At 50.0% G+C, this 24,510-nt stretch overlaps 5 protein-coding genes across 5 annotated transcripts; 3 read left to right on the forward strand and 2 right to left on the reverse strand.

Annotated features, from left to right (window-relative positions):
• Positions 1-1,599: 1,599 nt before the first annotated feature.
• On the reverse strand, positions 1,600-3,996 carry PFICI_05693 (uncharacterized protein; the record flags this gene model as incomplete). Its single annotated transcript, XM_007834274.1, has 3 exons — positions 1,600-3,709; positions 3,769-3,892; positions 3,948-3,996. 3 exons carry the CDS (start codon positions 3,994-3,996, stop codon positions 1,600-1,602), a joined length of 2,283 nt encoding a protein of 760 aa, XP_007832465.1.
• Positions 3,997-10,824: 6,828 nt separating this feature from the next.
• Positions 10,825-12,650, reverse strand: PFICI_05694 (uncharacterized protein; the record flags this gene model as incomplete). Its single annotated transcript, XM_007834275.1, has 5 exons — positions 10,825-11,174; positions 11,231-11,537; positions 11,593-12,165; positions 12,218-12,387; positions 12,458-12,650. The coding sequence occupies 5 exons, from the start codon at positions 12,648-12,650 to the stop codon at positions 10,825-10,827; spliced, it is 1,593 nt and encodes a 530-aa protein (XP_007832466.1).
• Positions 12,651-13,531: 881 nt separating this feature from the next.
• On the forward strand, positions 13,532-14,597 carry PFICI_05695 (uncharacterized protein; the record flags this gene model as incomplete). The annotated part of the gene is made up of 4 exons (XM_007834276.1): positions 13,532-13,608; positions 13,691-13,924; positions 13,984-14,105; positions 14,152-14,597. 4 exons carry the CDS (start codon positions 13,532-13,534, stop codon positions 14,595-14,597), a joined length of 879 nt encoding a protein of 292 aa, XP_007832467.1.
• Positions 14,598-15,425: 828 nt separating this feature from the next.
• Positions 15,426-17,003, forward strand: PFICI_05696 (uncharacterized protein; the record flags this gene model as incomplete). The annotated part of the gene is made up of 1 exon (XM_007834277.1): positions 15,426-17,003. The coding sequence occupies one exon, from the start codon at positions 15,426-15,428 to the stop codon at positions 17,001-17,003; it is 1,578 nt and encodes a 525-aa protein (XP_007832468.1).
• Positions 17,004-21,890: 4,887 nt separating this feature from the next.
• PFICI_05697 (uncharacterized protein) lies at positions 21,891-24,059 on the forward strand (the record flags this gene model as incomplete). Its single annotated transcript, XM_007834278.1, has 2 exons — positions 21,891-21,906; positions 21,988-24,059. 2 exons carry the CDS (start codon positions 21,891-21,893, stop codon positions 24,057-24,059), a joined length of 2,088 nt encoding a protein of 695 aa, XP_007832469.1.
• Positions 24,060-24,510: the final 451 nt, after the last annotated feature.

Raw genomic sequence — 24,510 nt, forward strand, 5'->3', positions numbered from 1 at the left:
CATGAGGAAAACCCCAAGGGGAATGCGACCAGGGCAGACGGCTAGAGGAGGGGGTGAGAAGGAAAGAGACTCCTTTGGTGTTGACTCTCTTGATACCTACGCAGTCTTATCCGGCTAGGACCTAGGTACCACAACGGCTTGTGACCCAGGGGCAGCTCGATGCATATTACATAGCAGATGGTAGTACACACATACATAGCAAGGGGTCAGCCGAATCTTGACCCTTGCTGGAAATCGCAGCGGCGGCTACCTTTTGACGTGGGTGACATCGTGGCACAGAGAAGGGGGCCCCCCCGGACGATGAGTAGGTACATACATAGTATATTATGAATGAGTCAGTAGATAATGTAGTATAGCCTTGGCTCGCGACCGGGGGGGTCCCTTGCTTAGACGCTTGATGGTCTCTCGCTGCGGCCCGACAGTCCATATTGCTGCGCTCTTTCTATTGGTCGTGGGCTCTAGAGTTATACCCGCCCAATCGCAATGCGTCCTTTTTTCTTTTCCATTTCACCTACCATAATACAGACTACAGTAAAAGGTGTGCCAACCCTCCCCTAATATGTATCGCCTTGTGTGCCTATTAGCGAATGAATCAAGAAGCATCTCCATGCGAGACATTATGATCGACTGCCATTACCCTTGTTCCCTAGGTAGGCTGCCGACATTCATCAGCAACTAACTTGTTTCGTCTATGTACATACATAGTATACAAGTTTTGTGAATCTGGGGCTAAACTTCTCGGCCGGAAAAATTAATGCTTCCACACGCTCTCGAGACACGTTCTTCATGGTCCTAGAGTGTACGTATGTATATCGTACATGCATACATTAGCACTCAAATCACCAGTCTCTCTAGTCTTCTTCCTTCATAGCCGCCCCCCATCGTTAGCTTTGCGTAAGTAGTAGCTGCAACTTCGCCTCCACACCCTCAGTCAGGACTTATAGCCGAGGCGCAATGCTCAATTGGGCAAGTTACATAGAGACGCCAAGTATGACCGACGGCTATGGTAGAGCAGGCGTAGCCCATTCTGTCCTGTCTTACCGTTTTCAATGGACCCCAATCCTTCCATTTGGGGAGGCGACCATGCCGAGTTGAGAGATCGTCAGCAATCTCCTGCCAGCGTGGCATGGGTGTCGAGCTGCACCCCGGATTTCACGTCGGCCTTTCGGGGTCCCCACCAACTTTCCCCTAACCCTTGGCGAGCATCATTCACCATCATGCCCTCGTGGGATTATGCACTGATGTGGAGTGTGGAGGCTTCATCTGATTGCTGCAATTCTCTTCTGCTCATATCAAGTGACAGGCTATGTACATATCTTGAGACAACAGGCCCCGTTTCGCACACGTCATGCTCTCATCAATCCTCATTCGCTGCTTGGCTTTTTTTGCATTCTCCATTTCCCTCCAGAGCAGCGCAAAGTGCCCCGACAATGTCCATATTGGCTTGGCTTTCCCCCATATGTAGACACCACCACCCCCCAAAAAAGACGCAAAGAGGTATCTCGTTTTCCAGAACGATGCCGAAAGTAACCTTAAAATCAAGTTGAATGCAACATACCCCAGACTGGCCTTGCCCTAGCCAATGTCCATATGAGGCTTTTACTGAACGAAAGAGTAAGCCGCGCCGCCTATGCCGCCGGCTCCATGGTGAGGTTCCAGCATGCCGTAGTCCATCTGCATCATACCGTCGTGAACATTGCCGAATTGTGCATATTCCATCTCTTCCTGGTTACCCCATAGCATACCGTCCAGGTCCCAGAGACCCTGCGGATCTAGCGCACCCATCAGCCCGAAACCCTCGGGCTCCAACCCAATGGGCGACATGTGCAAGTCCGATCCGTCGCCCATGAGCATACCATGATCCGTCACCAGCCTCTGCAGGGGGCTGTGGGCCCGCATCGCCGGCTCTAGCTGCCGCGAAGCTTCGTACATGCGCCAGACAACCTCGCGACTTCTGCGCGCTGCCAGGGACCAGTCTTCCATGGCTTCGAGCAGCTCCAAGACAGTGTCAAGTTGCTTTTGCCAGTCCGGCACACGTGGGCTGTCCCATTGCCAGAAAATGCTGACCAATGGTATCATTGCCGCTTGGTACAGAAACCAAACTGCATTCCAGCCAGACATCTGGTTGCGAGTCCACTCGCGAGATATATCCTCGATCGTAGCCTTGGCGAGATCTCGGCACGCCTCAATAGCTGCGATGTCATGCTCAGCTGCGTGTGACGCACCACTGCTCGCCAGGTTGAGAAGAACGGGCCGGTGAAGAAGCATGCGTAGGTTCTGGTATCTCCACTTCATGATGCAGCGGACAATATACAGAGGCTCTGCGCAGGGGTCGGTCGTTCTTAGCAACCAAGGCAGATTACTGTACCAGTTGACGAGCTGTCCATCGAGGTGGCAGCGATCTTCCGCTCGTAGCAACGGAGAAATTGCAAGCATGTCTTGAACTCCCGTGGCAATTTTGCAAAACTTGATGTTCTCAATGAGTGGAAGGATGCCGGCATGTTGTGCAGAGTCGCGCCCAGAGCTGATGCCAGGCTCTGGTACTCGAATATTGATGGCCGGGCCCCATCGACCAAAGGACGGCCGGCCCATTGTAGTTGTGGCCCAGGTATCGAGGCAGAATAGACTCCACCAAGTCCGGCGTCGTGTCTCGGCAGCTACAGCTTCGTTGCTGCTGCCAGATGGAGAACTGACGAGGCTCTCCCTGTGCAGCCCGAGAGCACTGGCCATGCGAACTGCAGCGCCAAGCACAGCGTTTGCCATGTTGGGGCGGTTGATGTAGTGCAAGTAGTAACCACCGATCAAAGCGAGTGCCTGGACAGTTTCAATGTGACTGCTTCCAAATGCGTCTAACGGGAGATGCTCCATGGCCCGATTGTAGTAGTTGAGGTGGTTGTAGTCGTCCGATTTCATGGCAGCGATGCTGCCCATGGCGAATACCATGTTGAGAATGGCGAGCCAGGGCGCATCGCATCTTTGGCCTTCCAGGTAATCGGCCCGGAATGATGCTTCATCGAGCATTGGGATGAAGACATGTACTCTCTTAAAGTATGCATCAATGAGTGTCTGGCCCTTCCAGGACCATGGCACCCGTTGCGGCTCCTTCATATTTGTCGTCTTCTGTTTCATGGTTGGCAGGTTGTGTGTCATTTCAACACTGTTCAGAGGCGTAGTAAGTGAGTTTCGAAGACCAGGTTGGACTCTGAGCATGACCATTAGGGCAGCCTTGATGGATGAAGCCCCAAGGTAGGAAGCTTGTCGATCGACCGACAGTGATAGAGCGTTCACATCATCCGCTTCGACCGGGATCGGGTCCCTTCCTCGTCGCTCCTCGTCCCATTCCGAGTCTCGTGTTGGCACCTGCTCCAGGGCAGTAAGGCCCTGTTCTGTGGCGGACAAGGGCGGTGATTGTAGTCCAGCCTCAATCGGTGAGCTGTGGATCGGTGGTGATGGCATACCAGTTGTTGGATCTGTGCCTGGCCGGTCCAAGACATTGAGCAACTCCTGACGTGATAGAGGCAACAGTGATTGGACATCGTGGTTTGGATAGAGGCGTTTGAGTATTGCCCGACATTCCTCAAGAGATTGTGATAGTGCTTCCAGGGTTTTCCTCGAAGGGATGACGCGCTGCCGGTGCTTGTCGTAGAAACAACGCTTTGGTGCTCGGCTTGAGAGGCATTGCCCACACGGTTGTTGGCCGTCACACCGTCTTTGATTGTGTCAGTTGATCTCGCTTTGATTCCAGCTTGAAACAGAAAATATACTTACATTTTCCGACGCTTGCATTCAGCACATGCATGTGGTGTAGTGATACGCTTTGCAGCACTGCTCGAGCTCGTCTTGGAGCCCTCTGAAGAGTCTACGGACTGTTTTCGGGGAGTAACTCCTTGAACTAGCGAGTGTTAGAAGACCTGCCATCGAGTCCTTGGCCACCCAATGGTACTCACAGGTGTGGAACATCCCACCCTGAGTTGGGATGGGAATCGACGGTGCCATGACTTCTGTTGGTGGTGGTGATGATGATGATAAAGATGATGCTATAAACAGATCAAGTTGGGGTTTGTAGTATGAAATAGTTTAGTGTTGCTTCCTTTTGGAACTTGTTTAGGAATATAGTGAAGCGATCAGCAACATTGCCTTGCCATGAACCAATACGACGGCTAAGCGAACGGTGGCAGGTGTTGAAGATTTATATAGAAAGATGCATGCTCGTCGGAGCCGCGCAGTATGGGTATGCGGAGAACGAAATTGTGGTAGAAAAGATGATCTTCTTGTGGGGTAAGTTCCCGCCCCCCTGGACAGGCCTGGACAAGACACACCCATCTGCTCAGGTACAGTCAGTCGATCGATACTCGAATTGTATATACCCCCATACTATGGGATCGGCGGGTCTCTCGAGGTACGTACATATAGACACTGCACAACAACTGGACTAGTGCTGGACCCTGATCGTAGTTGGCAAGGTTGGGTCTCTCCAGGCAAGAAAGTCAAGGTACCCGAAAGAGAGCGGGTGACAACGTGCAGGTGGAGATCAATGCCGTGTCGAGTCGAATCAAGATGACACTGCCGGATACTCCATAGAAGATGGCTCATTCATCCATTCATTCATACTAGGTATGTGACGGATGGGTGCTCGCAGTCAGCCAACCAGCCAGCGAGGTCAACCAGCAGCAGGGCCGGCCGAGGCAAGGCAAGGCGGGTGACGTCTTGAGCGTAGTGTGGGCATCATTCGCCAGACAAGCGAGGAGGCGAGCCTGAGATAACCAAGGTACAGTACTGTATGTAAGGAGGAGATGATAATAATAATGATAATATGCCTTTTCTGATATGACGGTGTTGTATGTATTGTTGTTTATTATCACACAGACCAAGGGATGACGGCGGGAGTCTGCTTTAGTGGCGTTGGTTTCACACAAAGCTATACAACCTGGCCGGCTGAGGCTGTGAACAAAAGGGCAAATCGTACTGTCCGGACGAACGGTACATTGTTTAGTCCTGACGGCTAACGGCGAGATGGGCGAGCCCAAATGTTACCTTGGGAGACAAGAGGGCGAATTTTGGACAAGATTTTGAGTTTAAGCCGAGTTAAGATGAAGTTGCGAAGGAAGAAAGCCGGGCATGGGTCTGAACTGTCTGTCTGTCTACCCAAGGTGTGTACTTGTTGGTCGATTCGCTCCTTTCTGCACCAAAACGCCGCATGATTTTCTTTATTTTTATTTTTTATTTTATTTTTTTTCCCAGATGTCCCCTCCTTCCTTCTTATTAGGTGCGAATACATAGTCCCCGAGTGGGACTAGTGTTACAGTTGGTGCAATGCCGGCGCTAGTGGTGAATGGGCAAGTCCCGCCTAAATAGTGTGCCTTCAAGGGCACTACAGAGGGGTATCAATGGCTCTGTGTATTATGACCCATGCCTGTATTAAAATGGCTCAGAAGAAATGACAATGGCACGACGATTGGGCGAATAGACTGACATATCAATTTTATCACCTTCTAGGTAGTAATCATTCGGCTTGACTCGTACTCGGTCCTAGACTCGACTCGACTTACCTCTGTATCCGCCGGGCACTGAATACCATGTAGCAGCAGCTGAAATCCACTTTCATAGTCTAGGTACAATGGAGACCCGCTTGGGGAGGGCCAAAAAAAAAAACCGTTTGATTGACCCAAAGACCACAGCTTAATAGTTACCCAGTAAGACAATCTCTTTCCTGTCGAGATCCGAGAAACATGAGATGCTTCCACCTGCCTCCACATTTCCCGCGGGGCAAAGCTGCCGGTGGCCTTGTCCACTCACTGTATGTGAACTCTGAATTCTACATCACAAGGCACCACGCTACCTATCTGTACCTGTCTGTTCAATATTAGGCTGCTCCCTGGAGCTCACTGTAATGTGCCTAGGTGGATAGCCTGTACTACTTTGTACACTACCTACAAATCACGCTGTGGGAGAGGCAAGGCCAGAGGGGAAAAGTGGGAAAGCAAACAAGTGAGCCAAGTCATCAATCATCCTGGATGGGCCGAAGGGGTTGCAGTGCGCCGTGCCAGAGATTTCTGGAACAACCAACCATGTCGCCGGATTTGCGGATTTGACCTTGTCTGCTGTGTATAAAATAAAGACTAGGTAGAATAGCAAGCAGCAAGCTAGCAGGGCAGCATGTGGTGGACATTGGGGATGAACATTGAATGATGGGGAGAGCGTGGCCCGCCGCACCCCCCCTAAACCCTCAACCCATGCAGGTGTAACGGGAACTGAAGATCCAGATGCCGGTGGAAATTCCCCACATGACCGTGGTTTTTAATATACTAGACGCACCACAAGTCAGGCCAGCGCGACGCGCGATGCCAGGCACACACGTATACTCCATGCACCCCATACTTGTCACATTCACATCGGGCGAGCCGCGCACCAAACATCATGTACCGCCTTCATAGGCAAGGTATATGAGTGAGGTAAGGTAGGAATGGGGGAAAAAAAAAAAAAAAAAAAAAAAAAAAAGCTGGAGGAGATGTCCGGGCTATGGCCGACAATGACTGTACGCCACACAGCTAGGTTAGGTTTCTTGGGTATGGGATTTTTTCCGCCTTTTCTTTTTCCGCCCTTCTTTCCTTCTTCTTGCAGGCCGACAATCGGTCACTTTTTTTTTTCAGTACTTTTCTGCCATCACTGCGACTGTGATCTGGCTTCCCAAACTTTACTTGGTTAAGCAAGATTAGGTGCCACGAAATACTCTCTTGCTTGAAATCCCCTTTGTTTGGGAGGAGAGAAGAAAGCAAAAAGTGACACGTCGACTGGTCTAGATTAGGTACTGCAGGATATTTGATCGTGCCGGCACCGAGTGGGATTAAGGGATCGTGGGAAATGGGCGCTACTACGGGAACCGTTCCGAAGAGACGGGGCCCCAAACTTGCATTGAAGCAAGTCACCTTCCACTATGTAGGTAGTAGGTAAGTAGTATGTATCGCTCTATGCTGCTGCCGCTGCCGCTGCCGCCTACCGTCTTGGTGCGTGTGAGTTTGTCAGGATTTCTACGTCAGTCAAACGAGGTATAGTGCGCCGAGTCGGGACAAGGCCATCAGACATGACATAACTAAGCACTTGGTCATCCAAGTGGAAGGAGTTTTCTACTGAACCCGCAGTCGCGTGCCAGTCACATTTTGAACTATCGTCGGCTTTCGGTACCACATCCGCCTCAAGACTTGACTAAACTACAAAATAGACCCATATTTATTCAGGTTAAAAAAAAAAGACTACATACAGCATAAAAAAGAAGTAGGTAGTACCTTTGTTCGGCGTCTCGCCCAGAGTTTCCCTCCGATCCGATGCGAGAAAGTCAATATGAGAAGGCTTGCAAGAAAAAATGACATCAGCTGGGTTTCCTGCAACTCTGCAACAGCAACACATCAGCCACGGCGGCGGAAACATGATTTCCTATTATAATAGATAACGCGTACGCTCAACCGATTGACCGAGCGACGTTACAGTATTATAGCTTGTGGCTTGAAGGACTGCGACAACTCTACATAAATTTAATGTATTTAACTCTCTTGTAAGTTTGTTCTCCACGAGGAAGAAAGAAAAAGAAAAAAACGACACACGGGGCGAGCCCAGCGCTTTGGATTGGCGCATAAAGCCTGAAACTTGGTATCCGCTGAATAGAAAATACAGTAGGCACGTAACTCGGTTTTTAGAGTTAAGGCTTTTGACTTTCTGTGTATCCCAAAGAGCCGCAGACCCATGTCATGGCATGCTTCGTCCCTTTCTCAGCTCCGTCCCAATTTGCCTGTATCCAGATTGAGCGTCCATTGGACGTTTTGGCCGGCCCAACTTCCTATTCCGGCCATCCCGCGCCCTTTCTTGTATGGGTGCCAATGCTGGTTAACCCCATCTACCCCACAAGTCGTTCCTTTTTCTCTTTCTTGTCCTCTACGATTTTTTTTTTTACTATGTCTTACCTACTACCCACCATTCACACGTACGTTGTCCCTCCCCAAAAGCGGCTTCTGCTCGCCAGCTCGGCTGAGGGGTGGGAGCCACGTTGTGTGGAGTGCATCTTATCTCCTCTGTTATATAGGTGACAGCCGGACTGAGCCACGATGCGCCTTCGCCAAATCCTGCATTGCATACGTAGGTAAAAAGAAGCAGCAGAGGGGAAAGATAGAAGAGGCTCATGATCTTGCCGGACCCTCCTTCCACCCACCCCTGTTCTGCCCAACCATACAGTAAGATAGGTAGTTGTATACACACTAATCCACAAAGCCTGACATTGTGTGGATTACTCTCTCTCTCTCTCTTGCTTATTTTTTTTTTTTGCCCGCTGCTACCTAACTACCTACTACACAATAGGACCCTCGAGCCGGCAGTAATTACTTTACACCCCTCTAATGTCATTTCTCTCAGCCTATGTGAATCCTGGCCCGTCTCCCCACATTCCAAGACACCTGTGTTTTTGGTACCTATGATCGCGTTACATACATGGCCAGCTTTTTGTTTAAGAAATCTGGGCATAGTTACACAAATGCCATGACTCTTCGAAAAATAGAAACAAGAGTAAAAACTTGTATTCGGGCAGACCTCTGGCCATTGCCTTGGAAGAAAAAGGCACCGACAGGAAGAAAGAAAGAAAAAACACCCACAAGCGCAGGATTTCAACAATTAGACTGAAGCAACCGTCATTTTATGCAGAGTCTTTTGTTTGGCCCGTTTCGCCGGCATGGCATTAAAGCCACCTATAGGTGACGAGATCTTGGGACCAAGTGTTGGAACGACCCCCATGCTACCTTGTATGGATACCTTGTGTGTACTTTGTACTCTGACTGCGTGTCGGGGGCCGCGTCTTTTGCAATCCAGTACTTATCTTACAGCATGGCGAGCAGGCAGGCGACTTGGTTGCCCAAAAACTTCTTGGTCTTTCTGCCTCTCTTGTGTCTTGTCTTCTCTTGCCTCATTCTCGCTCACGAGGAAAGAGTCGTCTGCCTCTCTTGCATATTCCCCCACCATCATCTTTTTTACAACTTCAGTGGCCAAAAAGCCACATCATCGTCATCCTTGGTGACTTGACAGCCGCATATATTAAATGACACACCCACACCCCAACAAGAGGATCATCGTGTACCCTGCCGTCAAAAGGCCGCCCAGATCGACTTTGTTTTCTTCTTTTCTCAGTAACTACCCCCCCTTCTCCCTCCTCCTTGTCTGCTGCCAAACAGGCGGGCGTCACGCCCTGCTGCCGGGTGCGGACGCAAGACCCAGAGCCAAACAAGAGGGAGATCATCCCAGTTGAAAAGATGGTTCGAGGATTGGGCAATCATTTCCTACAGGCTGGGTGAATGTAATTCTTTCTTTTCTTTCCCTTCCTTGCATGTCCCTGGTCATATTTGCTCTCCTTAAACTCCGACAACCACAGTCTGGGTTCGTCCATGTCCAGTAATAAAAAGTTCATGGCCAGATAACATTTTCTTGCTTCTTTTTCACTGTCGGTAGCGCTCGGTGCGCCTCGAATTATATTCCCATGTGCGCTCCTACATGCTGTGACAATGTATGAAGGCAACTGGCGAGATTAGACTGCTGCTCGCTACAGCTGTGCGGCATATAACGTTCATCTAAGTTGGATCCAAAGATAGCCCCCAAGGGCCGCGTGTGTTTGTCTGAGCACAATTCATTCCATCTACTTCGATAGATCGCCGACCTAGAGCAGGAAAGGGCGGGTAACACTTCTTTTATTGCCGGTGGATTGCATAATCCTCGAGACAATCATATAGATTCTTCTATTCTAGCATCCAGGGGCATAAGATCTCAAAGAAGTATCTAGTCCCCCTCCCCTGAAGGTCTCATGTCTCATATGACCCATGCACAAAGTAAGCATAAGATGCAAAACACTAGCCTGCTCAAGAACCCCATGAGTAAAGTGAATTTCCATCCAATCTGAAGCCTTGTCCAGGATCTGAGAGAGGGCCGATCATCCATCCCCACTAGTCAGCCGATCAAGCTATCCACGTACGTACCTAAACTAGCATACATGGCAAAGCAGCTGTTGGGGTCAACTTGGGGAAGAGGACATACATACGCATGTACCGAATTCGGCTTCTAGATCGTATGGTATGTGCAAGTTTTCATGATCTTAATAGAGATCTTATGAAGAGAGACACCGCAAGCCTGCGCGTCTCTGTGTCACTGTTCCGGTAACAGCATTTCATTGCACTCAGAAGAACAACTTCTCTTGTCCAACGCGATACTGGCACAGCACCGAGCCGAGTAAGCCTTGGACCGATTCCGTCCACATGGACAAAGTTCTAAAACGCCTCAGACGTAGACGACTTTCTTCGCTTCACGAGTATATGCCCGCAAACAGCATGTTCCCCGTGAAATATAGCAAGTTGGCGCTTTCATTTCAAAGAATCAGTCAGGTAATTGCCCGATGTATTGCCTCGACAAGCTTATTTGCCTCTTGGTAACAACTTAATTGTCCAGCCTACTAAATAATACCTGAGTCAAGGTACATATCCTGCCAGTCCAATTTTGATAGTCACCCATGGCCCCGCGCCTAGTCATCTTTCGACTGGCTGCAAGGGCTCACAACGCAAGGTTACTGCAAGGGCCAAGGGCCTACGATCCGAGTATGTCTCATATCTTGGCTGCCACACGGCAGAGAAGGGTGGCTTATGTAGCATCCTGCACTCCCGCCGAGCTTCCAGGCTTTTAAGTTGTATCCACACAGCTCCAGCTTCCTCAAGCTAATCCCGGATCTTGCAAGGCGAATGCCGGGTATCTATCCTATGATATCGTTCATCTCTCTATTCATGCTGCCTCTAAGTGACTCCACTTCTATAAGCGAAGGACCTGGCACCGGCTGCTGATGCCGTCGAATATGCATGTGTTATCAATGGGAATGTATTGCTTTGTGATGATCTTGATTGCCTCCTGTGCAACCATGCCGCCCACGACAGCGGATAGGTCGTGAAGTTCGCCGCCGGCAGCACGAGCCACTTCTTGAGCTGCTTGCTTAACGCGCATATTGTCGGCTGCACTTGGGATCTTGCCGTAGACATCGGCCAGGATTTCGTCAGCAGAAGCAGTAGGGTTGTGACTTGTTGCCGACAGCGCGAGGTAGATGGGCAATGACGAGAGAGGCATCATCATATCCTCGGCCAGCTTGTCGTTCTCCATCTCCGACTCTGTGTAGGTATCGTCAGCGGAATGATCTAAACTTGCAGGATAATATGGGAATTACCGTAAATACTCATCAGCTGTCGCCCCTTTGTCGTTGCATTCACTAGCTTCACAAAGGATGCATTCTTGCAGAACATTTCGACTTCCACTGGATCGACGTCCTTGCCACCGTGGAGAGACTTGGCGATCTCCAGCACCTCTTGCGCGTCCTTGCGTGCCTTCGTCTTGTAGATACCCTGCAGTTTGACGTACACCTTGGATTGAGCCTTCATATCCGGCAGACTGCCAGGGAGTGGCAAATACCCATGCTTTTCATAGAACTTCTTGACGGCACTTGCAATTACCCAGAATGACGAGTGTAATTCGGCCTAAGAGGCATGCAAGTTAGCCGAAATGTCAGGAAAGAGTGGTCATGTATCATACCTCGCTTGTCAGTTGGTGCTCGAAAACTTCTCGCAGGGTAGACTCGAGTTGGGGCTTCTTGATGTTTCGATTCACTGCTGCAACAGCCTCTGCGAAATTCTCCTCGCCACCCTCTGGGTTGTTTGTTCTGGCAGCGGCAGCCACCATTTTGCGGAATTCAATCTTTGCCTTGTACTCTGTAGGATATTCTCCGTTGTGTGTGGCTTTCCACTCCTCAAGGTAGTGGAGCAGAATGACAACGTAGGGCAGATGACCATGGTCGTGATCATCCAACTTGTCAATTTCTTGTGTCATCTCCTTTGCGAAGTCGACGAGCTCAGGCCACGGTTGAGTGAGACGGAGGTCCACGGTCTTCTCTATGTCGGGGTGTGTGTCGACGATGGGGAAGGCACCAGGTAGGCTGATCCTGAAATACGAATAGAAACCAGCGCTATGGATGGCAATGAGCGGGGTGCTGTGTTGTCGGCCATATTCTTCGATGGCAGCCATGTCCTCTTGCTTGATAGGCATTGTGTACATGATGAGAGTGTACGTGGATGAGCTGGCAAGGAGTTGCTTGACATCAACACTTTCCTATTCACCTTGTTAGTCTTCTCCAGCAACGTCTGGAAGCCCTTCTACATACCTTCTGCTTAGGAAACCAGTCGCTCTGAACCTCTGGGTTCAGCTCCTGCAAGAGTTCGGCGCAGCATTGTGCCCGTGGCTTCCCCAGAGAGTCTTCATCTACGAAGAAGTTGACGCCAAGATCCGACTCGTCAACGACCTTTTCATCCAGTATAGTGTAACGGCCAATGCCTGCGCTGAAGTCAGTATGCTGCAAGCTAAGAAGAGGTCCGATGAGTGGAATGGCGAGATTTGTCCATACCTGGAAGCACGAGGTTCTTCAAAGTCTCGATACCAACTGTGCCTGCGCCGGTATTGAGCAGTAGGATGTGAGCAGACTCGAGAGCAGCCTGGCCACTTGCCGCCCACAAACGGAGCTGCCGGTCATATTTCTTCTCCTTGTCGGAGGGACCATGCAGGATGGGGGGTGTTTGACTCGTCACGATCTCGGTCATGATGGAGTGTGACCAATGATTAGCAGGACGAACGGTGAGTTTCCTGGAATGATGTGATCACGTCTGAGGCTCGCCGAAAATACAGGGACACTCCTAACTCATAGTCAGTTGTGCCAAAGTGAGAAAATCAAAGGCTGCAAAGAGAGTGATTCTGGCAATAAACAAGGTTCCTCGTCGGCACAAACGCTTCCTACCATAGGTGAAGCTTATTAACCTAGACAAACGCGGCCATACTTAGCAGGCAATGACGTTGGGAGCTGGAGGTGCTCTTATCTAATCAGCAATGGAGGGGAGGTGGGGCGGCTGTCGAGACTTGAATGCCAGCCGGCGCCAGTAAGGACAGGTGGAGCTCGTCTGCCTGTAAGCCTTAAGGCAACCGCAAAGGAGTCAAGAGCAAGCTTCGAGCTTATGCCATGAAATCTGCGACCAAATTTGAAAAAGACAGAGATTTCGCACATATCACCACTTGACAATATCTCATTTAAATGTTGGTCAAAACTTCATTGACTCGATTTATCAGATAGCAAATTTGGTAGATAAAGGCATGGGTATCATGAACTTATACCATACTTCACAAGCCACTCACAAAGAACATGAGACGTCCCTTCCTTGTACACCAAGGCATGAAGCGTCGCAAGTCAAACGTCGCTGCCTACTATCTTTATTCAAAACTCATAGAAAAACTCATTGTAACTCCAGATCGAGGAAAATGCTGCAAAACGTGTCTGTCAATCAAGACATGTGCACCACTGTCATTCCAACCAAGGCCACAAGGGTAATACTTTGAAATCATCCATCGTCTTGACGACTGAAGCAAGCACTTCAATTCAAGTCTCTTTCCTCTTTTACTACGTACTGCCCATTTTGAATCGATTCCTGCCATGGAGCACACACTGCGATGCAATGCCCTCAAATGCCGAAGAGAGTTGACCGATAAAGCTCTGGTCACCACATGCAGGTATGCATCGATGTATCTGCAGCGGGCACATGAATATCATGATGTGGCATGATACTCGGAAGCTTACATGGGTTCGACGCAGCCATATATTCTGTACGGAATGCGCAAATAGGCTTGGCCTCACGGATTCGAGCGCAAGGCATTCATGTCCAGCATGCAATGTTCCTCTGACAAATCCTGACGATGCAGTCATTACCAATCTTAAACCAACAGAGGACTACAAGACAAGCGTTCTAAGTGGCCTCAGCCCAAACATCATCGTTGAATGTGCTAGTCGAGCGCTCAATTTCTGGGCATATCAGACAATACAACAGATGTGAGTAATTTCGAGCACAAAGTATATTAGTGGCTATTCTTATGCTAATCATCTCGTAGTATATACCAAGAACACGTCAGCAAGGCATTGGCAGACAAGTACACAACCTTGACCGTTGACCTTGATAAGGTGATTTCTGAAGCCAATGCCCAGATAACGACACTCAACAATAAGGTTTCTAGTATGTACAACCCGTCTCTACTTCTTGCTGAGTATAATTCTGATAGGAACCCAAGACATGGATCTTGATCAACAAGCGCTTCGCCGCAAAAACGAGGAACTTGCTCTTGCACTCAAGGAGAAGAATAAAAAGCTCATGCAGACCCAAGAGCTATATGATAAATTAAAGAGAAGAGCCATGATGGGCCAGATGCAGCACGCAGCTGAGGATGCCGTCGACTCGAATTTGCCATCTCTCGATGCGCGCGATGGTGGAGGCCAGGGGTCAACTCGAGGAGGAGACGGTACGGTTCTTGGGCTACATGAAGGAGGCATGGGCCCAATTTTTCCAGAGTCTCGAAATGTTCGAATCCACAATAACACTCATGACAACATGAACCATGCTCGATCGTTCAATCATCGGAAGACTAGCCTATACCCTTGGGGTCAGGTAGCTAGTGGCCCTGGCGGTAAGTGTCATTTTCTCATCAACAGTATCACTTGCTCATATTAGTCACAGAAGTGCCCCTAACCCCCTCAACACACCGGCAACGCATCGGACTATCTTCTGGTGTTGGAATGACTTCAGTGCCTGGGATCCCCGCTTCTACGCGTTCCCCTCGTCAATTTAGTACGAGTAGAGCGGCGATAGTGGATCTGCCCGGTAATTTTCGCAATACCAGTAGATTGCCTGGAGTAGGTCTCAGTTCAGGCTTGAAGGCCAGTCATAATGGAAGTGGCTTGAATGAATTTTCCGTGCCTACATTGAGGCCACAAGGTACGAGTGCACTCACGGAATGACGAAGCCAGGCTGATATACTAGAAGCCATTCAACGGCCTGCCCAAGGCCCATCCGCGCTGGGCCAAGGATACCGACCGGAGTCTGTACTAGGCAACCCCCATGGCTTCACGTCTCGCTAGCCATTGGACAAATTTTCAAATGCGTGTCGCGCGAGCATAGTATATTTTTGCTCCTTGAAATTAGGTCTTGAAGAATTTTAATACCATTTGGTTCTTACATGGCTCTTATGTAAGCCAGTTCTTCTGACAAAAAAAGAAACGAGGCTTTATTCAGGTGCATACTGTTGCTTTGTTCCTTTTTTTTTTTTCCACAAGCACCCATGCCAATCTTTCAAGCGCGACAACAGGAACCTGAACAATAGTGACTATTTACAAAGCGAGTTCAACTATGCGTTGAACTTTGCCTTTATCTCTTCATGACATAAGAACCGCATGTATATAATCCCCCCCGGCCACCGAGAATTATTCCCAAGTGATCAATCAGATTTACTCAACAACCTAATCAAAACTCTTAAGCAAACTTTTCAGTACATACATCAACATGTTCCCCCAGAGAAGACAGGCTCCGCAGAAGGCTGGCCCCGCGGATCTGAGGCTCGCGGCTGTACCCGGGGATGCAGTTCAACATTCTCTCCGCACTATCCCTCGGAAGCCTGTTTCTCAGCGGTATGATCATGTTCATGCGGATTTACCTCACGAGTCGAAGTTTGAAGCCCCGTCCTGGGTTTCACACGATTTCGTGCCTCGAGCAATGCCTAAAGCGCCGGCTCAGGCGCCAGAGTTACGAGAGAGGGGCAAGGAAGCTGGGCAGTTGAGGTCACTTTTTTCCAGCGTTTACAACCGTAACAAGAAGGGCAAGTCGAAGCTTGACAAGGCATCGATATCTGCGCCAATCAATATTTACGCCCCTCCTCGCGTATCAAACTTTCGAGCTCCGACGGGCACTATGCCGAGAAGACCGGGCCGGACAGATGGATTTACATCCGTCCCTACCAGCAGTCGGGCGCAAGCAAACCCAGTGTCAGAAGCGAAACCTCTTCCACCAGTGCCCTCTGAGTGGAAAACCTCGAACCCAGTTCGCCTGTCGCCAGCTCCACGTGAGGATGCTGATATGGAAGATCAAGCCTATGCTCGCTGGAGCATAGGCAACTGGTCTCTGGTGGCAGACGACGGGGACCAAGAGCCTAGAGTTGCGGATTGGTCTTCAGATGAGGAGGGGGAGGAAGAGGAGTATGTCGATGACTTGGATTCAGCGTGTGGCGATGATGAACTGCGCCGAGCTTCCACTGAAGTTGTAGTCGACGGCGATGCAATCGAGAATTGGCAACTATCCAGAGGCAATGTTTACCTATCCTTCCCTGAGCCTGGCTTTGAGGAAAAGGAGGAGGGTAACTCGACAAAGCAGCAGCGCCGGCGGGGAATTATCTTCTCATCAAGTGAGACGGTTCAACTGCCTGACGAGGCTTATGTTGATGACGAGGTGAAGGAAGAAGAGGATGACGACCTTGAGGGCCCTGCTTCCAGCGAAGAGCCCTCGGTCTTTGACGCTTCTTTCCAGTCGCCTGAGCAGGAGCACTCTGTTGATAATGAGGACTCTAGCTCGGCACCTCACCTGCAGCTTGTTGAGATTAAAGTTACACCGCCGACACCTACTCGCGGACGGGCTGACAGCCTTGTACACAACGAATACCTTACCCCGGCCGATGCCTACAAGCGCATTGCCGAGAAATATCGAAAAGAAGCCAAGCGCTCCCGGGAGGAGGCGGATCTTGTGCTTTACCACTGTAAGCCTTTGATGCAAGCCTTTGAGATTATCAAAAATGACCCCGAGTTCTCCCACCTGGACAGTTGGGAAGGCGCATTCGAGGTGTTGGAGATGATACTGCAAGAGCGCAAGTACAACAAAATTGCTCGCGAGCAGGCTCGCAGCTCAGCGATCTGGTTTCGCGAGTTGTACGAGAAGATGTTGAGCGAGCAGGTTCGTCTCGTATCCATTTACGGAACAAGCGAAGATTTCGTGTTCACGACTCTGTCATCAAGCGCTTCATCAGAAGGGCATGCAGAGAGGAGTGTGGAGCGGGAGCATACAAGGGGAGGTGAGTATTGGCATTTCGACTAATCCTTTGTGACCATTCTTCTCCTTCATTTTCACCGGGAACCTATGTACAGACCCTCTGGCAGGGCTGTAACAAAGAGCATTCAGTCCGAAGCTGGGCGAGCCCAGGTTGGCACCCAGCACAAGTCCCATTGTCAGTCCTCCCACCTGACTCTCACGCACACCTTCAAGGCCACATTTCTCTGGTCAGAGATGTTTGTCTTGCCGTATTCAAGAGTGAATTAAATATCGAGAGCCCGGTTATCCTTACGTAACGCTGCAGAGTTACGGATAGCCGGCGAGTAACTCTCAGCTTCAGTAATGTATGGTTCGGGTTAGAGATTCTTCTGATCAAAGAATCACCCATCCTAACCATTTCTAAGCCATCGCTATAAAGGCAAAAGATTAGAGATTTAAAGTAGAGCATCTCGAATCTCTCCGTCTTCAGCGAGTTTAAAGGCCATAAAGGGCCTGGCATAGGGGGAATGTCGATAAACGACATAAGTCAGCGGCAAACCCTCATCTTGCTCAAGGCTGCGGTGTAAGCAATGTCTCCAGCTGGGATATCGCCCCGCGGCCTGGCATTATACTACTTTTTGAATTGCTGAGCACCTGACCATTTCTTCCATGTAGGTAAGGTATACATAATACATGGGAGATTTGGCAGCAAAAGTGACCATGCACAAAGCTCAATTATAGGCACAACTGCCAGGAAGTGTAAAGTCATAGGAGTTTGATGCTGCAGTATAGCTACAGATTCAGATCAGAGTTGTTGCATAATTTGGCGTTATCGGGTATCTTCTCAAGCAGTTCAATGAGCAATTTCCATTTCAGGGTATCTATGTATTGTTCGAAGAATGTCTCGTATTACGTGTGGAAGTATGTGTCACTTGTATGACGGGATCGTATCTAACTGTGAGTGCGATCGGTGAGCTTGTTGCCATAAGACCTTTGAATTATAATTTTCTCTCTCTTCAATGTAGTAATTTTCTCGTTTGTGACCCTATGTCCATGCATCTGATGTTCACGATGATTGTGGGGATGTTTTAGGCTGTCGGTCAGGTATCATCCAGCCTCTTTTATTTCCACGTCGCAGACTTTCACGGCCCACCGGCGACTCAGCAACATGTCGATCACTTGGTATACCGAGTAAAGATATTGCCTCATTGCGCGACAAAGATTGAAACACTACTAGACCTTGATCGAGTTGTACGGTGCCAGTTGCTCTGGATACTACTACGGAGCACCGAGTTGAACCAGCCAACCAGCTTAGATCAGACTCGTATAACTTGCTGACAAGCGAGAGATATGACCGGACTACCGGACCAGGGGAGAAGGATCTTCTTGAATAGGGTTGATTGATTGATCTTGTGCATATCTCAACGTTGTGACGGATATCCAAATTGACAATATACCGCGAATCATTCCCAAGAACAGCTTCTGATAAGAAAAACAAACATTCATCCTATGACCCAGCTTGTACTTGGCAACTTGGATCATGAAGAACCACTTTTGTCTGTCTTTCTCTCTTGTCCATTGGGCGTTCAGGCCTGCCGCAGCAGTGGGCGCCTTTGTCACGAATCGCGAACCAAAGATTCAAGAAGTCAACCAAGCCAGCATCTCTCCTTGGGCGACCCCATAAAAAAACATGCACCACTCAACCACCTGCACTTTGTACGGCAGCTTACGAAGTCCGATGCAGCCGACCAAAGATGGGGTTGCAGCTATGCAGCTATGGGGCAGCAGCCAACGGGAGTGGAACCGATGACATCGCTGCTCGCAGCGATCACACCTTTTTTTTTTTTTTCTCTCTTTGCAAGGGAAGACAGAATCCACAGTTGTACTTTGCACACATAGTATTCTCCCAATTGTCAGTACATCCCCGTGAACATTGCCAATGTCGTGGAGCACTTATGGTCGCAAAACGTCCCCCGTCGAAACACCAGATGGCCCCGCTCCGTGAAGACCGAGAGCAAGACTGGGAGCAACCGCAAAAAGAACAAAAAAGAGTTTCATTTTATGTTTCTTTGTGCTTGCGCCGTAGACGCGGTTAGCGTGGTAGAACCCGTTCGGCTTATCTGCACACGGGAAGTTATGTCTTCTAGTCAGCATGGTTTAGCCGCGATATCTTTTGTGGTGAAAGCTCGTGTTTGGTGAAAGTCTGGTCACTTTTTCTAGACGGGGTTGACAGCAGATAGAGCTGAACCACTAAAATATTTCGAATGCTTCATGCATGTCTAGTCTATCCGAGGAGGGTCTTTTGGTGGCATGCACGTTTTTCTTCTCTACCTACATAGCACCACCAATGAGGTGCTAGGGTCGATTTGAGGCGATCTGTTGTGGCTGCTGCCGCCGCCGCGGCCGCCTGCTGCTGGGCAACTAGGGGCGATCAACCTAGGTACACTGTAAGTGAATGGGTGTTGGGGCGTTCAAAGTGAGACAAAATCCCACATGCGCCAGGCAGTGAGGCAATTGGTGGGGGGTTTTCGGGTTTTCTTAGACAGCATGCGCAAGACAATCTGTTTGATACAGATGAGGGGCAAGACAAGAGGCGCAACGGGAAGGCCAGGACAGGTGTACGGATGACCACACACGGGCCAAGACTTGCATACCCGTGGCAATGGGGAAGCAAGGAGGATGATCCGCTATACACACGAGTATTCCGCAGGATGTATGTAGATCCTCCCATCTGTCTGTATGCGTACGTAGCTATTACGAAGCGTAAAACAGGCAGCCAGTCAAGCGTCAGAGGTGGTTTTGTCCTTTGGTTCCCAATGCGACAAGGGAGAATTGATGGGGATTACGTATGTGCCGTGTCTGTGTGCCATGGTGTACGATTGGGTAGGTACCCAAGGTATGTGCCGGCGAACAGACAGTTAATCACGATCAGATGGAACGACTCGAGCAACGACTCGCACTCCCGCCAACTCCGGCCCGTTTTTAACGTTTGTGGTGTAGACTGTTTCTCATGGTCTGACGGGGCGGACGCGAGAGAGATTCGAGTCAATTCACTACAGCCGAGTCCAGAATGGCACTGCAGTAGGCCAATGGATAAATCACTTCACTACCGGTACTTGGTTTATCTTTGTCGCTTCTGCATCGCGGCTTGCTAAGGTAGGTAGGTAGATTAACAGATATGTAGCAAGTATATAGTAGAGCCAAGGTCGCTAGAGCCCTCAGGCAGGTGCTTGGATTATACATTCGCACATGGGTAAGACCACACCCAGCCGTTGTCAGCAGGAAGAAAAGGCTGAACCAAACCTTGAAGGGAAAAGTTGCAAAGATCAGTCCAATTTAGGTCTACTTGAGGCTTATCAGGGAAGCGGGTTTCCTTTTTTCTTCTTCTTCTTTATCTTTGACAAGCGGGTTGGCAGATATCGAGACTTTGCATCTCGGATGTGCTTGGCTTCATGCAAGTCTATCTCGTCCATCTATCTATGTAGTGTAGTTCATCTACTAGTCCGCCTGGCCTCTAAGCTCCCTGCTCAGCCGTCAAGCTTGCAGTGGTGAGTCGAGTGCAGCAGTCTGTGATACCCGACAAGTGTATTGTTTCTCCCCATTTCCCCTTGTCTGGTTGGTCACTTGACACCTTGTCCGACCCGGGACCTGGCCACTGTGCGACTGATGCTGCTCGAGCAACCCCAAGCTGCAAAACACGATGGCACGACTCTGCGTCTCGTCTCTGTGTATTGTACCGTATTGCGTTGGGTAGTGGCTTTGGCTGACTGACCACTCAAGTACTCGTATTCGTTGCTCTCGACAGTTTTGAAAAATGAACGACACCAACATTAGTCACTCACTTGCCCTCTGGCCAGTGAATGGAAGCCAGAAGCTGGAGCTTACCTACACTACGGCAGAGATCGCCTAATAAGAGGTGCACTAAAAATCCGATGCTAACGAGTACCGACCAAAAAAAGAATTTCCAAGCTTTGGTGCCAAAATCTCTCATCCCGCAAAAGGCGACTTTGGGCGGGATCCACCCGCCCTCCATGGCCCTGTTTTGCCCTCTCCAGGTTCTAAGTGCAGTAAAAGCTGGGCAAGTCAAGCGTCACCTAGCCAGGGAGTCTGGCTGTGTCTCGGCCAAACCCACAGATAGCGTCAGCTTAGTTGATGCTAATGGGTAAAGGTACTTCCACGATCTACAGATCCACCACCCATCGTCAGGTACCGCATCGCCCTCCCCTAACTCCTAGAGCTGCCCACCACCACGTTACGTATTCCCATCTTCCCAAGCAGGTCCCCCAATAAGGTACTGCGAGCAGTAGCAGGTATTTCCTGCCTGCTTCGCCATCCCATCCTGGCTGACCAAATTCCTGCGATCCAGTTTCCCCTTCATCCCCAGAAAAACCCAAAACCTCAATCTTGGACGCTTTGGCAATTCCCAAGTTCTCTTCCTCCACCTTCGTTTTTATTATTCTACTTTTTCAACTCCACCCCCTGTTCATTGACCCATTTGTCCGTTATCGTGGCCTCGTCTAGGCCCTGGCCCTTGTTTTATTGTTTTTTTCTTCTCGCCGTTCGCTATCTGCAATCGAGCTCTCCTAGTAGCCCCCTTTTAATGAGCGAATCGCAGCACAGACCCGACGCGCAATCTCCGAACCTTGAACTCATTCAACTTTGAGAACGCACCCAAAAAACGAACACCAGCCAATTTGCGCTTCTCCGTCTTGATCCGCCGACCTCTTGTCCCATCTTACCTTCTGGCAGCTACCCAATTTTACCCCAGGGAAAGAGAAAGACAGAGACAGGACAGACAGAGACAGAGACACACGGCACGCGCGGGCTGAGATGCGATAGACTTTGTATACTTGTCATATTGACACACTCCGCCGTCATCGCGTTAAGCATTCGAGCCGATTCAGGACGACCCTTCTTTTGCATCTTTAACGCAAAGCCCATACCTCTCTTCCGATGGGCAAATCGAAATGTATGCTGATCTCCGCAGCTCTCAAAAACCCACACCCACTCTGGCAATACGAGCTTTGCTGACCTGGATCCTAATTTACAGGGCGATGGGGCGTCATCTTTGACGCAGGCTCCTCGGGCACGCGACTGCACATTTATCGGTGGAAGGACCCCGCGAGAGCAATTCACGATGCAGATGATGAAGACTTGGTGCGCCTGCCAAAGGTCAAGACGGACAAGAAATGGACCGAGAAGATCAAGCCCGGCATCTCGACATTTGGCGACAACCCAGAAGATGTCGGCGAATATATGAAGGCACTCGTTGAGAAGGCCGTCGCAATCATTCCCGAGGAAAAACATGCCGACACGCCCATTTTCCTCATGGCCACTGCGGGCATGCGTCTCTTGTCGCCACTCCAACAAAGAGCCGTCTTGTCCGAGGTTTGCACGTACTTCCGCCAAAATACACAATTCTCCCTTCCCGACTGCGACAGGCATATTCAGGTCATTCCAGGCGAAACGGAAGGCTTGTACGGTTGGATAGCCGCCAATTACTTGCTGGGCGGGTTCGATAACCCAAAGGGACACGAGCACGGCAATGGTCACCACACCTACGGATTCCTTGATATGGGCGGCGCATCGGCCCAGATTGCATTTGCGCCCAACAGCACCGAGGCCGAAAAGCACGCAAATGACCTAAAGCTTCTCAGATTACGGACAATGAATGGCGCCCCATCCGAGTACAAGGTCTTTACTACCACATGGCTGGGATATGGTGTGCATCAGGCTCGGCAACGATATGTTGAGAAACTTGTCGAAACGTATCTGATCGAAGATGAGCACGAGGTACCAGACCCCTGCATGCCCAGAGGCCTGCGGACGACCGAGAACGGCGAGCAAATCAAGGGAGTGTCCAAGAAACTGGAGCTGGTAGGCACGGGCGACTTCCAGGGCTGCTTGAAAATGACAAGGCCGCTGCTTGGAAAAGATGTACCATGCGAGGATGAGCCGTGTCTGCTGAATGGCCAGCATGTCCCAGGAATCGACTTTGATGTAAATCACTTTGTGGGCGTCTCCGAGTACTGGCACACCACGCATGGGGTTTTCGTAGAGAAGGGCGAGAAAGCATACGACTACAATACATATCAAAAGAAGGTAGACGAGTTCTGCAGTCAGAGTTGGAGCGATATCGAGGCTACAACCACCCGAAAGAAGGACCATTCCAAAGAGGCGCAGGAGGCGTGCTTCAAGGCCTCATGGCTGATCAATGTACTTCATGAAGGAATCGGCGTCCCACGCGTTGGTATTGAGGAGACGCCCAACCCCGATATCAACGTCACAAAGAATATCGGAGAGGCAGCACAGGAGAAAGGTTTCCTCGACGCATTCCAAGCAGTAGACAAGATCGACGACATTGAAGTGAGCTGGACGCTGGGACCAATGGTGCTCTACGCAGCTGGTCAGGTACCGCCCTCGGACGGGACCGACAAGCATCCCGTTGGATTCGGCAGCAACGTCAAGGGCATCCCCAAGGACTTTCAGTACGCCGGTTCGAATTGGACGGCGCTTCCCTTGCAAAGCAGCGGAGACGAAGACTGGGATGATCTTGCCGACGAGTTGGTCGACCACGTAAAAACCAGATCTGGCTCCGGATTCCTGTTCTTTATCCTGATCGCTCTCTTCATTGGTTACCTCTTCCGCCGCAAGGACCGCAGAATGCGCGTATATGGCAAAGTCAATTCTTTGTTACGGCGCCACCAAAGACGACCTGGAAGCCCACGTAGCAAGCCGAACCGCGGCCTGGCGGCTTTTACAAACAAGATCTTTGGCAGGAATTCGCATACCTACGAGCGCGTTTTGGAGGACGGTGATGCGGCCCAATTTGAGCTGGGCGATGTCGACTCCGACGAGGGTGAGAACTCGGACGGCAGCGGAGCCACTCGCCAGGGACGGACGTCTGGTTTGGCCACACCCAAGCTCAATGTCATGGGATCCTTTGACGATCTGACCAAGTCGGCACACCCTGGGAGTGCCCTGGACCGGACCGGACTGGTCGTGCGAACCGAAAGCCGCGAAAGGCTTACCCCTCAATTGCTACATGCCGGCAGACGGAGTCGAGCGGGCAGTCCCACGAGGATAAAGAGCCCGTTGATGGGTCCGCTCAATGAAGACTAAAAGGCCACTTCTTATTCACCATTTATATTTTTGCATTTCACTATTACCCCTGTTCAAACACACATTGGTGGAGATTAAAGCGTTTGGATTGCATGCTCATAAGAGCGCACGGGATCGGAGTTACACGGGGTCAACTGACGACGCGCGACATGTGTGCTTGTCCATTGCATTTGGATTTTCCGGCGTCTTGTGGTGCTACGAGACTTGGATAATAAAATCCAAGTATTATTAGAGACTATGATGCTGATAATTACGGCGTGCTACGAGCTGTCACCGACAATGAAGAACGGTTGACGATTAGTTTATAACGAAGACTACGGCCAACGAGGCTCAAGAATCATAAACTTTTGAAACATGGTCGAGTGCACTGAAGTTGAATCGATTGCAAATGCGTGTGACTGCTTTCGCCAACACCATCGATAGAAAGAGAGAGACAGAGACAGAGAGAGAG

Source organism: Pestalotiopsis fici, assembly GCF_000516985.1.
Source record: "Pestalotiopsis fici W106-1 unplaced genomic scaffold PFICI_Scf_3, whole genome shotgun sequence".
In the NCBI taxonomy this organism is placed as follows: domain Eukaryota; kingdom Fungi; phylum Ascomycota; class Sordariomycetes; order Amphisphaeriales; family Sporocadaceae; genus Pestalotiopsis; species Pestalotiopsis fici.